This window comes from Muscardinus avellanarius, assembly GCF_963383645.1.
Source record: "Muscardinus avellanarius genome assembly, chromosome: 6".
Classification (NCBI taxonomy): domain Eukaryota; kingdom Metazoa; phylum Chordata; class Mammalia; order Rodentia; family Gliridae; genus Muscardinus; species Muscardinus avellanarius.
This window is the reverse complement of record NC_137791.1, coordinates 22,000,171-22,016,696: the sequence shown is the minus strand read 5'-3', so window position 1 is coordinate 22,016,696 and position 16,526 is coordinate 22,000,171. Positions and strand designations below refer to the sequence as shown.

The following is a 16,526-nucleotide window of genomic DNA, read 5'->3' as shown; positions in this document are numbered from 1 at the left end:
AATGCTTTCTTCATCTGTCTGGCAGCTGATGACACATTTAGTACTCTTTACTGCCTATCTGTCCCAAAGAAAATACTGTGATTTAAGCATAGCAAATATTCCTGCAGGGGAAATTATCAGCTAGATCCAAGGGACTTTGAGGAGCCCGGGGGAGGACAGAGATCCCAGGTTGAGGTCAAGGAGAAAACCAGGCCGATGGGGGTTAAGAGAAGAAAACATGTCAGTGGTGATGGTGGTGTAGGGGTGGGAGGAGTCTAGGATTTGTTTTTTTCTGTTGTTTTTTGGTTGTACCGGGGGTGGAACCCAGGGCCTTTTCTACCTCCAGGCTACACTCCCAGACCTATTTTATATTTTATTTGGAAACAGGGTCTCACTAAGTTGCTGAGAGCCTCACTAAGTAGCTGAGGCTGGCTTCGAACCTGTGTGATCCTCCTGTCTCAGCCTCCCAAGTGCTGGGATTACAAGTGTGCACCATCACACCCGGGGAATCTAGGATTTGAAGAAGAAAAAGAAAGAAAAAAAAAAACCAAATGAGACAGGACTGACGTGTCTGGACAGCCAAGGACTAGAAGAACAAACTGAAGGGATGGAGCCTTTGCCAGTCCTTACAGAGGAGGATGCACAGGGCGCTTGGGGTGGACGGGGTGGGGGGCCTAGAGGCAGCCTAAGGCAAAAATTCCAGATACCTGAAAGAGATGTCAATGGAATAAGGCTTGGGTGGCAGCAGACTCCATGAGCATCACCTCCTGATTTTCACGTGCTGCGCAATCTCTTCCCCCACTGAACTGGCTGCGATGCGTGAGTTGTAGACTGTATGAAAACAAGGGAGAACGGCTTCCAAAGGTCACAGAAAGAAGACCCGCTTTCTAACCTTGTGGCTCCAGGGACAGTCCGCTACCATGTCCTGAAGATGTTCAAGCCAATCTACAGGGAGGTCCCCAGGTGCGGAACCCAGGGCTCCTGCCGACACCAGTGCAGGAAGGAGTCACTGTGGAAGTGGGTCCTCCATTCACAAGCCTTCAGGCCACTTCAGCCCTGGTCTGTGTCCTGACTGTCGCCTCCTGAGAAAGCTTGATACAGGACCACCCAGCTCAGCTGCCCCTGAACCCAGACCCACAAGACATGTGAAAGAAGACATGTTTATTATTGTGTGAAGCTACTAAGTTTTGACAAAACGTGTTTCTAATGGGGTCATGTGTGGACAGGGCAGAGAAGCAGAAAAGAAAGGTAAGTTGGTATGTCAGTGGCAGAGAAGGCGGTGGAAGTGGGGCTCTGCAATCCTGCTTTCCCTTCTCCAGTTGTAGATCCCAGGAACACTTCCTAATACATGCTCCAAGCCCTGATTTCCAGCTGAGTCTGTGTCCCAGAGCAGATGACCTGTGACAGGGCCCTGGAATCTGTATTTACAAGATGCCTCCTTTCTTAGGTGCTGTGATCTGCAGCCTTCTGGCTTTGGTGAAGGTTACTTTGGGTTTTGTTGTTTTTTTTTTTGTTTTTTTTTTTTTGTGTGTGTGGTCCTGGGGATGGAACAACCCAGGGGCCCCTATCTCTGGGCTATACCCCCAACCTATTTTATATTTTATTTTGAAACAGGGTCTCACTAAGTTGCTGTGCCTGGCTTCGAACCTGTGTGAACCCGCTGTCTCAGCCTTCCAAGCGCAGGGATTACAAGCGTGTGCCACCATGCCTGGCTAGAATCACGTTTCCAAATATACATGATTACAGAAGAAAAAATATCCAGAGCCCGGCTTCGCCCCTGTTTCCCTTCCTTCTTGCACAGTATTCCATGTTTCTTGACAGTGAAAATTCACATGAAAACTGAACCTGGTAACTAAACTCCAAGGTTTAAATAAGAATATTAAAGCTCTGCTGAGTGCTTTCTCTATATCTAATCAATATCTGTGCAGTAAAACCTATAAATCCCCTTTTCACAGATAAGGAAAATGTGATTTGCCCAAGGTCATGAAGCTTGTGCATGGCCAAGGCCAAACCCAGGTGCTCTGACCCCAGAGCCCAGGCCTGTAACCACTGAGCCATCCATTGCCCTCCCGCATCTGCCTCAAAGACAGAATGTGTCTCAGGGCATTGGCTGAGCTCCAGAAGGCTCTGGCCTGCCTTCTTCAATGCCCTCAAGATAGCTGCCAGAGTTCCACCTTAATTCTTGCCTAAGTGGACCAAAGACTTTTGTCTTGGTTGTTCTAAGTTTAATTAGGACAGGTTGGAGCATTCATAGAAGACTCGAGTAGTTAAAGTAGAACCAAAGGTCTCTGGTAGTTAAAAAAGAACAACAACAATATCAACAATAGAAAAAACAAGAGCTGGGCGTGGTGGCACACGATTGTGATGCTAGCACTTGGGAGGCTGAGACAGGACGATTCTGCAGGTAAGCCAGCCTCAGCTACTTAGTGAGGCTCTCAGCAACTTAGTGAGACCCTGTTTCCAAATAAAATAGAAAATAGGTCTGGGAGTATAGCTGGGAGGTAAAAGGCCCCTGGGTTTCACCACTGGTGCCACACACACACAAAAAAAAAAAAAAAAAAAAAAAGAAAAGAAAAGAAAAATGAATCCCATCAAGGATCTCTGCACCGTGTAAACTGGCCCAGTGTAACGAGGCAGGAGATCAGGCAGAAGGTGCAAGGCAGCCTGGAGCCACTGCACAGGCTACAGATCAGGTCTGGACTGCAGAATCCTCCTCCCTGGGTGGCAGCTCTCTCCAGGATGCCCTCACCCTTCAGGAGAGCCTAATCACCCACACCCAGCCAAAGAGAAGCTAAGCGCTAAGACCTCGGGACTTGGCTCTTGGGTCAACAGGGACCTGTAGATGGTCCTCAGCTTTAACAATTTTTGGTCCCATCTATTTTACAGACCATCCCTGCTTCCTCTGTCCTCAGGCTGGTATCACCTGTAAGTGCAGCTCTGCTTTCAAATCCCAGCTGTACCTACAGCAAAGGTGATGCTTCCGTCACAGGCCTCCGTGTAACAGCACCTCGCACCACCCACTCGTGAATTCCCTGGGCTCCAATATACTACTTCTGGCTTCAGCCAACCCTGGCAATACTCAGTTCCATCACAGGCTTCCAAAGCAAACCAATCACCGTGACCTTTGTGCACTCTGTCATTCTACGAAGGCGTCGGGGGCTAGGCAGAACGCTGGGCACATACTGTAGACCCGTTCGCTGTGAGAGTTCCCATCAGAGGCGATCTGCCCGCACTTACCCGGGTCTCCAGGAAGAGCCGCCAACAGACCTCCCTCTCCTGACTTCCCATCGCCTGTCCCTTAACCCACAATCTCCTCCCTGCCTTCCCCTTCCCCAACCTCCTCTGCTCGCCCCTCTCCTACAATCCTCAACCCTCTTTTATGCAGAGCATCTGTCTGAACCCAGGTGCACAGCAGCAAACATTCCCCACACCATTCCCCTGCACGCCTCACAGAGCTCGGCTTGTCCGTGTCCGTCACACAAGCTTCCTCCCACGGAGCCAGTGTGGAGCCCCACCAGCGACAGGGAAAGCTCAGAGGCAGACCTGAGCTGGGCAGAGACCCCCAGCAGCCCTGAGGACCTTGAGTGAGCCGCTTTGTACCTCTGCACCTCAGTCTCTCCCTCCGTAAAATGAGGACAAAACTAAAAGCCCTATGGTCTTGGGTAACGTCTGAAGAAGACTCTCCTTTGACTCAGACCTGATTCTGGCTCCTCTGCCTTTGTTGCTTGAAGAGGCCGCCTTGGACCTCTCTGTGCTTCAGAATCTAGTCTGAGCACGAACCCTAAACAAGTGCAGGGGAATCTCCCACCCTGCATCTGCCCTGGACGTAGCATCCTGACCAGCATTGGGCGACAACCCTACCACGTTGGTTCAGCCAGACACGTCAGTCCTGCTGTTCCCTCTTAGCAGTCCTCCATTGGTGACCCGCCTCTTCCCTGGTTATAAATCCCCTCCTCTTCCCACTGGAGTCCAACCCCTCTCGCTGCAAGGCCCTGCTGCAGCAGTCCCTGCCTCTTCTCCCGACCATCTGAACGATGGCTTCCTTGCCATCTTTAACAACGGGCAAGATAACTCGTTTTTTTTTCTTTACTACTACTACTTAGGCAAGACCAAAAATTTATAATCAAGGATGCTACGGTCGGGATTGTAAGAGTCCCCAAAAGGTCCATGTGGCAAAGGCTTGCTCTCCAGAGAGGGGCTTTGCCAAGTGGTGGAGCCTTTAGGAGTGGAGCCCAGTGGGAGGTGTTCAGGTCACGGAGCGTGTGGCCTCGAAGGGAACTGCAGGGCTCTGGTCCCTTCCTTTCACCCATTTTGTTCTCAGTCCATGAGTTGAACAGCTTTGCTCTGCCACACACTCCTGCCATGATGTGCTGCCTCACCACAGGTCCCAAAGCATTAGGGCCAGCAGGTCAGACTCAAGCCTCCAGAACTGTGACATGGCATAACCTTTTCTCCTTATAAGTTGATTGTCTCTGGTATTTTGTCATAGTGACAGAAGGCTAACTAACACAGATATACAACTAACTCTCAGTTGTCCTGATATCTTTCAATTTTGTTTAAAGAACCTTAATTACTTGAGCATCATCCTATTTTTTTCTATTTATTCACGCGTGTGTGTGTGTGTTACACCCAGGGGTGTTCTATCTCTGAGATATACTCCCAGCCCTATTTTATTTTTTATTTTAAAACAGGGTCTCACTAAGATGCTGAGGGCCTTGCTAAGTTGCTGAGGCTGGCTTTGAACCTATGATCCTCCTGTCTGAGCCTCCCAAGTACTGGGATTACAGGCATGTGCCACCACACTTGGCTACCACCCTATTTTTTAAGACTTCCACTCAACAAAAAGTATTCAAAATTTGCAGAAAGCTTCACTTCAGCTGCAGGCTTTGGTCCAGTCCCTCAAAGAAAATGACATTTTACGATTCCATACGAATGGAGCAAAGTTTTGTTGTTGTTTTTCACAAGGACAGTATTAAGAAAACTGTACTTTCTGTGACTAGGAGAGCTAGTTCTTTATCTCTCCTGTCCTTTTCAATGAGCAAACAAAAGAGACTAATGATCTGTCATTAGAGAGTAAACATCATATATATCACCCTATTTTCATTTTTAGTTCTTTCAATGTCCCCATCAAAATATAAAAATGATTACCAGAAATTCACACAAAGGGTAGGGACGCGGCGACTGAACAGGAAATCCTGCTTGTGTTGGCTATCGCTGCCTACTTCTCTAGCAAGTCGCACTCAGTGAAACGCCTTCTATGCCCAGAGCTGTGTCCCCGCACACGGAGACGTGAGTGCCAACGCCTGCTCGAGTGGCCTGGCCTGGTTTGCTCGCTCCTGTCCATTCTCTGATTCTTTGGGAAAGATTCTCTCTCCCCGAGGCCTGTACAGCAGCTAACTAGGATAAATAGTTCCTGCCCATGAAAATTAGTCCTCCATTGTCAGGCATTCCCTCTTAATTGATCTTAATGGGCCATTTTAAATGCAGGCGAAGGGGAGAAGCGTAGGACTAACACATGGTAATTATCTGTAATTTTCTATTTGTAATGTCACTGAAAAGAAAAAATAATGCAAACATGGACAGATGTTGAGCGGAGCGCTACAATGGCATCGAAATTAGGGCATTCTGTACAGAAAAGTAACTGGAATATAAATCTGCTCAAAAAGGTTTTCATCCCAGTGAAAACTCAGACCACAGACTGCGTAGAGCTGTAACGAGATGCACCTGCCCCACGGCAGGGCCCAGGAGAACGGGCAGTGGCTGGCGGCATTTGGCACCGCGGCCTAGAAGCTCAGTGAGGCAGACTCATGGAGCTCCTCATATTTACGGTAAAACTTGGTGGTTCTTCATCAGTTCTAAGGCAAGAAGAAAAGGAATAGCTTCTTGGGATTTGGTTTGTGTTTTGTGGTGCTGGGGATTGAAGCCAGGGTCTTGAACATGCTAGGCAAGTGCTCTAGCACCGAGCTAAATCCCCTTCATTAGGATTCTGGAGCAACTACAACCCCAGCATTTTAGAAGTTATTCATAATCAATCTTCCGCCAGGCATGGTGGCACACGCTTGTAATCCCAGGGTTTGGGAGGCTGAGACAGGAGGATTGCACCGGTTTGAAGCCAGCCTCAGCTACTTAATGAGGCTCTCAGCAACTTAGTGAGACCCTGTTTCTTTCTTCTTTTTTTTTTTTTTTTGGTGGCACTGGGGTTCCTGGAAGCCCTTCTACCTCCGGGCTACATTCCCAGACCTATTTTATGTCTTTTTATTTGGAAACAGGGTCTCCTAACCTGCACGATCCTCCTGTCTCCGCCCTCCAAGCGCGGGGATTACAAGCGTGCGCTACCACGCCCAAGCCGGCTTGTGAGACCCTGTTTCTAAATAAAGTATAAAAAATGTCTGGGAGTATAGTCCAGAGGTAGAAAAGCCCCTGGGTTCCACCCCCAGTAGCGCGCGCGCGCGCGCGCACACACACACACACACACACACACACACACCAATCTTCCTATTTAACAACTAGAAAAAAGAAAAAAAAAACAGATGAGTTCTCACAGCTATTAACAAAGCCCACAGGGTTCCAGCTTTGCAAAAAAGGAGGTGTGTCTATAGAAAGACCACTACTCTTTTTTTTTTTTTTACTTAAAATCTGTTTCAATCTTGACCAAAGGGAACTAATCCACACTTCTCTTTATCAACAAATGATATTATCCTTTGGCTACATGCTGAGGTTACTATGGAAATTAAGATACACTTAAGCTGGGCTTAGGTACACTATGATTACACCTGTAATCCTAGTACTTGGGAGGCTGGGACTGGAGGACTATAGGTTCGAGAACAGCTTCATCAACATAGCAAGACCCTGTTTCCAAACAAAAAGCCAAAAAGGGTTGTGAGTATAGCTTGGAGGTAGAATGTCCCTGGGCTCAATCCATTTCAAGTATGTATCTCTCTCTCTCTCTCTCTCTCTCTCTCTCTCTCTCTCTCTCTCACACACACACACACACACACACACACACACACACACACACACACCCCAAAAAACACCTATATACCTAAAATGGAAAAAACAAGTTTACCTGATGATTTTAGTAATACATTTTACAAGCATGTTTCACAAGTGTCATGAATGTCCTCCATAAATGCCAGTGATGTCACGTGAGGATGTGTGTATGTGTGCAAGAGTGAGTGTGTGCACAGAACATCAGTGTGCACTTCCTTAAAGATCAGCCATCCAGTTCTGAAGCTGCCATCCCCACTGCCAGTGAACAGCACCGAACAACCCTGTAGCAACAGCAGAAGAGGCCGGTCTCAGGCGTAGAGGTGAGCACGGTCTAACTAGATGGGACGAGGCTATTGATGGGCAGTAGGAAGGGAAGACGTAGCCAAGACTCAGACTAAGCCAAAAGCAAGGCGGCACCTGATGGCCATGTGCGGCCCTGGATCAAGATCCCGCGCTGCCTGCTGGAAAAGACGGATGAGTTGGGCGCATGCGCACAGAAGAGCTCGCGCTGACAATGAGCGGCAGGCGGAACCATTTGCTTTTTGCATCAAGAAATGATGTAACAACTAAAACCAGAAAAGAGCTGAACCAACTTGAATTATTTTCCCTTTAGCTATCTTGAAAGTCACTCAGATGAACAAAGGTAAACCTTCAATCAAGTATGGGGGAAATATTTTGGGGAAGTAATCTGAGAACAATTAGCAGTGGTCTTTGATTTATGCAACTTTTTGGGGGGGGAAATGACAAGAATTCTATCAGCATCATACTATAAATTGACCTGGGGCAACGGAGGGCTTGAGAAAAGTGCCGGATTCTTCTGATGACGACAAGGGACTGCACCGATTAGAAGTAGGCGAGCACTACTCACGCTGCTCCTAAACCGACCTCCGTCTCACTCCGGATCCGCCAGCGGGCACATCAGTCTGCCCTTTCCTGGCAGAAATTCTCTTTTGTTCTCAGGCCTCAGATACACTTCATCCAAGTTCACTGAGGAGCCCACACCCTTCTCAAGGTAGGAGGAGAAAGCGCCGCGGGCAGCGGTGAATGTAACCTTCTGAGAAGTCGGACACCACCGGCCTCAGACGCCCGACGGCGCGATGGCAGCCTGCAGGGTTCCCCACCCTCCCAGGGTGAGCGGGCCCTTACCACTAATTTTACTAATGCAAGCCAGTCTTCAACATCCTTAAAGTAAACAAAACATCTCTGACCGCGCTGCAAGTGTTCAGGCAACCACTTTCAGAGCATGAATTCCTGGTAATGGTATAACTAATGTCAACCAAACACGTCAAGGGGTTAAAGTTAACGTACACATGCATACGTGGCATTGCATAATATGTTTCAGTAATGTTGAGAGTACTTTACCATACAGACAGTCTAACTATTCTTATAAAAGAAACATTCAATCTTTAACCCCAATTATATATTGCTATTTTACAAGGCATCTTCTAAAGTATTGGGAGCTACTCAACAAAATAAAACTCGTCAAAATATCAGATGGGGCTAAATAAGTGATGTGTGCGTGTATGCCTCTGCCATCTTGAACCCATTAAGATGTATGTCTACAATGCACCAATTAAAAAAGAAAATAAATATATTACCTAACAAATAAAAATAAATAAATAAATTCTCAAAAAAAAGAGAGAAATTCACAGACTTGATTTTGCCCACCAGGCTTTTCCCCATTAGATAACTGTCTTTTGGAGCGGGACGTGGTGGTGTACACCTATATGCCTAGTACTTGGGAAGCTAAAACAAGAGGACTGCCAAGTTTGAGACCAGTGTCAGCAACTAAGTGAGACCGTGTTCCAAAATAAAAACATAAAATAGGGCTGAGAGTTCTAGCTCAGACGTAGAACACTCCTGGGTTTAATCCCCAGTACCCCAAACAAACAAACAAACAAACAACTGAATAAACTGCTAATCATATTATTACCATTTATATTTTTAGGATATCATAGTTAACACCTAAAATTTATTTGTAAGTTCTTTACCAAAAACGAACATACTGTTGTATTACCATTTGTTTGTTTGTTTGTTCGTTTATTTATTTCTTTATTTATTTTTGTGGTACTGGGGGTGGAACCCAGGAGCTTTCTACCTCTAGGTTATACTCCCAGACCTATTTTATACTTTATTTGGAAACAGGGTCTAAGTTGCTGAGAGCCTCACTAGGTAGCTGAGGCTGGCTTCGAACCTGTGCGATCCTCTTGTCTCAGCCTCCCAAGCGCGGGGATTACAAGCGTGTGCCACCACGCCCGGCTTCCATTTGTGGGTTTAATGTTTTTCTTTTTTCTTTTTATTTGGAAATAGGGTCTCTTAAGCCAGCGCAGCTGGCTTCGAACCTGTGCGATCCTCCTGTCTGCCTCCCAGCTCATTTGTGGGTTTAAATGTTATATCATATTTCACTATTTTAGACTTCAACAAAGTCATTATGTTTGCCATATTAAAATCATGATTCAGTATAAGATTTAAAAAGAAATATAATGTGCTCCAAGGCCTTGCCATTGCAAATTACTTTGATAATAACTGGAAAAGTATTTATTGTACCTGAACACATTACTCACCCTAACCACAGCCTTTGATTCCCATTAAAATCAACTCCCAGCCGGTCGCGGTGGGTGCGCTTGTCACCCCAGCATTCAGGAGGCTGAGACAGGAGGATCGTGGTTGGCAGACAGCCTCAGCTACTTAGTGAGGCCCTTTGCAACTTAGTGAGACGCTGTTTCAAAATAAAGAAAAAAAAATAGGGCTGGGCATGTAGCACAGAGGTAGAATGCCCCTGGGTTCCAATCCCAGTACTGAAAATAATAATAATAATAATAAAAAAATAATAATAATAATAAAATAAGTAAATAAAACGAGAACTCTCAGATCAGAGCACTCAGCTGACAAGAGCAAAGACAGTTGGACAAAACCACAACAGGGCAGAGCACTCGAAGCCGGTCGGCCTGGCTCCAAATCCTACGCTTTTCTTTTTATTATTACACACAAGCCCCTAAGCAAGTTAAATGGTTAAACTACATACCTCAAAATAACAAAAATCACACAACGCGCTGCATATCCTATTCCATACCTTTAATCCTCTGAAGCTTCCTGGGCTGGTTGGGGAGGAGCTGGAGGATTTTGTAGATTTCGGGGTGGAAAGCTGGCTGCTGGGCGTTCCGTTGACTGATCACGAGAAACCAAAGAAGAAAGAGATCATGAAAACCCAAACCGAGCAGATCGTGTAAAAACAGAGTCACATGCACCACAGCGCGCCCATGAAGCCTCGATTCACTCACAGCTCAAAGCAGATGGCAACTCAGCAAAGAAGCAAAAGCAATGCATCTTACTGCATTACGGACATAGATAAATAAATAAATAAATAAATAAATAAATAAATAAATAAATAAATCAGACCAGGAGTGAAACTAGAATCATCTTCAGTAAGTTTCCCAGCAGTGATATAAACAAATATAGAAGACATTATGCAGTCCAGATGTGAGTGAGAACTTGCACATATATCTTGCCTGCCAGGAAAGACAGACATAAGACTGGCTATTATAACACTGCAATAATTTACTAGGAAGGCTGTCCCATAACCTCCAATCCCCATCTCTTGTCTTGGGTTGTGTACCACCACCCTGAGCAATTCCAAGAACTTCATATGGTTTTGCCCAATCAATTCCGCCTCAACCCAAACATGTTTGCCAAGCATACCCTTTTTGTATTTTTGGTTGGGGGTGTTTGGTATTGAAACCAAGGCCTCACCTATGCAAAACACATGTGGTGCCACTAAGCTGCCCCCTGCCCACCCTCTAAGTATATTCTTAGTGGAAAGGAAAAATTACTGTTTTTTTTTTTTTTTGCAACATGTTCTTTTGAGGCCATAAAACATTTTCAACTTTCTTTTTTATCTAGGCTAGTTAGTTCTAATTCTTTTCATTTTCTTCTCTTCACAGTTTAATTTTCCTGCTAGTTAGCAAATCTTGGTTGTTTTCTCTATGCCCGCTCCAAACTTCCATACACTTCTTTGGCAGAAATCTTGATTTAAATCCTATGCCAGGAAGACTGATTAGAAGGGAAACTTAATTCACAGGTTCAGGTTCTGTGCTACAGAATGCTGGTCAAACATCTCAGCACCATTCATGAACATTCTTAACTGTATGGCCCAAACCTACCTGTGCAGTGATTTCATGAGGCTAGAAGCTAACATCTAGAACTTTTTTTTTTAAATAATATTTGTAACCCTTTTTAGTATCAAACTCCAAAGCTTCTGCCCAAAGTAGAAAACTACCATTCATCTTTATGGAAAGAAAAACAAAGCCCATCTGCCTTTAAAATATATACATACATATATTTGGGAGTATATAGAATTATTTTAATTTTTCATGGTACTAAGGATTGAACCCATGTGCATTCTACTGCTAAGCTACAACCCCAGCCCTATTTTTATTTTTTTATTTTTGAAACAGGGTCTTACTGAGTTGCTGAGGATGGCTTCAAACCTGTGATCCTCCTGACTCAGCCTCCCAAGGGATTACAGGCGTGTGCCACTACATCTGGCTACAAGATTTATTTTAGATACTACTCTTAAGTACAAGAGCCAAATGCAGAAGTAAAAGTCCTGAATAGGTATTCAGAAGTGAGTACAGAGTACCCCCAAAAAAAGGAAACAAAACAAAAAAGAGTAACAGTCCTTGAATAGAGATAGGAATTCAGGATCAAAAATACTTATAATTAAGCCAAGTGTGGTGTCTCACGCTTGTCATCCCAGCATTTGGGAGGCTGAGACAGGAGGATCGTGGTTTGCAGACAACCTCAGCTACTTAGTGAGGCCCTCTGCAACTCAGTGAGACCCTGTTTCAAAGTAAAGAATAAAAAATAGGGCTGGGGGTGTAGCTTGGAGGCAGAATGCCCCTGGGTTAAATCCCTAGTACCGCAAAAAAAAAAAAAAAAAAAAAAAAAAGAAACCAAACCTTAATAATTAGATGAAGCATCTCTAAACAGGAATACCTATATTTATGAAAGTATATTTTTTATTTTATTGTTCACTTACAAAACTTTCAGTAAACCAAAAATGGCATATTTTTGGTTAGTTTTAAACGTCCAAACTTCACTTTTTCTAATTCTAAACTACTCATTTAGTTATCTAGATTTTCTTAACAAATATACATAGTACTTAGAATAAAAAGTACAACACAGAGAAATAAACAACTGGACACATTGAAGAGTATTTAGTGTTTACACACTTGTAATCCCAGCTATCGGGGAGGCTGAGGCAGAGGATAATCACAGGTTTGGGGCCAGCCTTAACAACTGAGTAAGACTGTTCCAAAACTTAAAATGTAAATGAGAGAGACTAGGGATGTATCTCAGCGGTCGAGCATACCTGGGTTCAGTCCCTGGTGCTACAAAGGAGGGGAGGGTGAATCCAATAGCCCTTGTTATTCCTCAATTAAAATAACATCAAGTGTGAAACCTAACGCAAGCTATGGACCTTGTGTGATAAGGATGTGTTGACTGCAACATGTGATGTGTTACTGGTAAACTGGTACCTACCAGTCTGGTTGGGGAGACTGATAACAGAGGAGGCTACGCCTATATATGTGTGTGTGTGTGTGTGCGATGTTAGTGCACAGTAAGCCTGTGTGTGTGTGTGTGTGTGTGTGTTATGTTGATGCTTAGGAAGCCAGTACCTTCTGCTCAATTTTGCTGTGAACCTAAAACTACTCTAAAAAAAAAAATAGCTTCTAAATTTTTTTCGAGGGGATTTATATAAAATAGAGATTATTATGGACAATAAACTAATAAAGCTTGCTGTGAGCTGAGATTTAATTTCACAACCCCCCCAAGTACTGGGGGTTGAACCTAGGGTCTTGTACATGCTATACTCACCTGGCTGTCTTTGTAGCAAGAGAGGTCTCTCTCAAAATACAACCCACACCTAAGCATAATTTCTTTTTTTCTTTTGTCTTTTTTTTTTTTTTTTTGGTTGTACTGGGGTTCCTGGAAGGCCTTCTACCTCCGGGCTACACTCCCAGACCTATTTTATATTTTTTTAAAATTTGGAAACAGGGTCTCTTAAACCAGTGCGGCTGGCTTCGAACCTGTGCTATCCTCCTGTCTCCACCTCTCAAGCGCGGGGATTACAAGAGTGCGCCACCACGCCTGGCTAAGCATAACTTCTTAACAAAACTCACTGCCAGGGATTTACTCCATGTCAAAAACTACATTTACATATTTTTTCCAAAATAATTCTCATCCTAATAGATACTAGTTACCCTCCATTTCCAAGCATTTGGAAGCTTCTGAAGTCTTTAATCTGATTTACCTTCATAGTTCTCTGTAGAGCTGGGGAGGTTGGATGGGACCTTGGACAGCACCGGGTGGAACCTTCTCCCCATCAGCGCTGCTGCCCCACTGACGGACCTGCGATGACCCGCCAGCATCTAAACAGTGCTCCTATCTTCCCACCATAATTTTGGCTTTCTTCCCTCCACTTTTATCCCCCTCAATTATAAAGTCAGAGATCAGCTTGGAGGGCTCTTCTGTTTATTCATCTGCTTAGAATATTCTTTCTTTTGGTAGGGTGAAAGAAAAATCCATAAGCTAGAAGCCTAAAACAAGAATTTTCAAGACCTGAATTATGGGGACTATTTAACTATTTGTTATCCAGATTAATACCTATGTGTTTATCTCATACAATCTCGGCTATCCTGATAGGGCTTTGGTGAAGGAATCCCCAGACCAGATTTCCCTCAAAGCAGTATTTCTGTTGCAGTATCATGTTTACAAAGTTACTAGCTACATTTGAAATTCCAATTGTCCCTGTCATTGCTGTTATTATTGGATGGATGGATGGATGGATAGATGTAAACAAGTTCTTGCTAAGCTGCCCAAACTCGTGGGCTCAAGAGAGTCTCTTGACTCAGCTTCCCAAATAGTTGGGCCCATTACTTTGGAATGTTAAAAAATAACAGGTATACTACAGCTACAGAAGTCTGAAAAAGCAAGTAATCCCACTCCCAGTACTTTGGCATCTAATGATACAAAGCTCTCTCCCTCTTGGTGATAAACACCCGGGAGAAAACACTATATAGACAAACATAGAAGCTCTCTGCAGAATCCCAGTGACGTACCAGCAGGTGACTCAGGGTTCCAGTTTCCTATAACTGCAAGAGGTGCTGGATATACTTTGAATTTTTTTTTTTTTGAGGGTCTGGGGATAAAACCCAGGGGCATTTGACCTCTAAGCTACACCCCTGCCCTATTTTTTATTTTTTATTTTGAAACCGGGTCTCACTGAGTTGTGAGTTGCAGAGGGCCTCACTAAGTAGCTGAGGCTGTCCGTGAACCGCGATCCTCCAGGTCTCAGCCTCCCAAATGCTGGGATTACAAACATGCGCCACCAAGCCTGGCTTGAATTAACTTCTTATAAAGAACATTTGCCCTCTGGAATGTCACTATAAAATCTCCCAACTTTCACTTATGAATTTAGGCTGACTCTACCTAAATATAGATTCAGTTGAAATTTTTACATACTGGAGGTGTTATAGTTTTCTTTATCACTTTTTAAGAACTGCAAATACAAGTCAAAAGAATTGCTTCTGCATGGATTAGGTTCAGCCATGAAGCAGCAGGTCTGTAGGGCAAATGTAGCAGTGAGTCTTTTCTAATTGAGGATGTTAATTTTCCTCTTTAGACTGTTGAACCATTCTACTTTTATTTAATTATTTTATAGATGTGATAAGTATCAGTAAACCTATCACTAAAAACCAAATCCAGTAATCTGACCATAAAAAATCTACATCTGCCATATAACTTGCCCAAATTCAACTAATATTATATTAGCCTTCTGAGTTTTAAGATAGTCTCCACACATCCAATGTATCTTAGAATAAGGTCAACGTCAGAGAGATATCTTTGGTTAAAAATACTCAGTGCCAATTGTTATAGAGAGAGAGTGTTTGAGCTTATAATTTTCTGAAAATAATTCTTTGTCAACTGAAAAGATTACATTGCTGTCTCCTTATACATACAGGAAACACCTCATAAAGCTACTTTACTGTATACTACCATAAAGTACTTTGAACTCTTAGCCCCAGGATGGAGGCAGGGGCTGAGAGTAGAAAGGCACAATTGCATTTATGGCAATTTTTGTAAAACCAACAAACTTTAGCCTCTTTCAGTAATAGAAAATGTTTCCAAAATCAAGACCACACACTCTCTTGACCGTGCACACCGACAGGCACTTGGTGATCCCTGGTAACTGGTGAACACGGAGGCTGAAGCGTCCTACACGCGGGGAGCGCTTTACAGTGCCAGATGGATGCTAGAATAAGCCAGATACATTCGTGGAAATGGAGCAAAGGAAAGCAGAGACGTAGCAAAAGACAAAAGCAGAAAGCCAGCAGATGACATGGCCTTGGCGATCGAGGCTCACCTGCGGATCTGGCTGCAGAGTAGGCACCGGAGTAGGGGCCACCCCTCTTTACTGTACACATGCATATACGCGAGGAGAGGAGACAGTAAGGAGAGCAGTTAGCAGCAGCTAAACGTGTACAAGAGGTGAAGCAGCCCGCCCTAAGACAGGTAGGTGCTGAAGGGAACTGGCGAGAAGTCTACTAAGTCCTTATAGAAAAGACCAATGCCCGAGATGGTTTTTACTGATACTACTTTTACATGTTCTAGATTTTCCGACTGATAAGTCATATTTTTCTTCACAATTCATTATGGAATTAGAAATTATTCTTAACCACTCTACTAAGCCCATAGAGTCAATATATTGAGATATTTAGGGGGTTATATTACAAATACCAGAATCATTCAAACCATGAAGAAGCTATATGATTAGGGCTTAAAGAAAGTGAATTAACAGGCAGGTCTGAGTGTTCAGTAAGTATACTTTCCAATAATAATCATTGCATGGTGAAGAAATGCCAGTAAAAATTAATCAAGTAAGTATATTTCTTTCTTTTTTTTTTTTTTTTTGGTGGTACTGGGGGTGGAACCCAGGGGTTTTCTACCTCTGGGCTATACTCACAGACCTATTTTATATTTTATTTGGAAACAGGGTCTCACTAACTTGCTGAGAGCCTCACTAAGTAGCTGAGGCTGGCTTCAGACCTGTGCGATCCTCCTGTCTCAGCCTCCCAAGAGCGGGGATTACAAGCGTGCATCACCACGCCCGGCAGGTAAATATATTTCTGTGTAGACTATGAGTCTGTGTTTTACAACATTAAGCATTAATGTTTAAGAAAATAAACATCCACAAAACTCTAAATGCAGTATACAGTGGTCAAAATATGAAATACTTCCACATAAGTACCAGAAGACTTAAGATAATTAAGCTAGTCCTGAGAAAATGTATCCACAAAAACATGCAAGTCTCTCAGGAGAATTACAACCTTGGAAAGCATATTTAACTTTTTGGTTTTAAAAATCGTATCATCTATATGCTCCTCTGGAACCTGGCTGCACAGAAGCCTGGTGAAGACTACCAGCTCGTAAACATTTAATAAAACGAAGGAGAAGAGCCTGTCCCTTCCAGGACCACCCGTCGCCTTTCCATCAAC

The 16,526-nt window shown here is 43.9% G+C and overlaps 1 protein-coding gene across 1 annotated transcript in view; it reads right to left on the bottom strand.

Moving 5' to 3' along the window:
- DCLK2 (doublecortin like kinase 2) overlaps window positions 1-16,526 on the bottom strand; it is a gene marked incomplete at both ends in the record, with an annotated part of 153,542 nt that overhangs the window by 41,789 nt on the left and 95,227 nt on the right. The window contains 2 exons of the mRNA XM_080697721.1: window positions 10,043-10,137; window positions 15,395-15,445. Of these exons, the coding sequence (XP_080553847.1) occupies window positions 10,043-10,137; window positions 15,395-15,445 (146 nt within the window). The remainder of the gene's footprint in view (window positions 1-10,042; window positions 10,138-15,394; window positions 15,446-16,526) is intronic.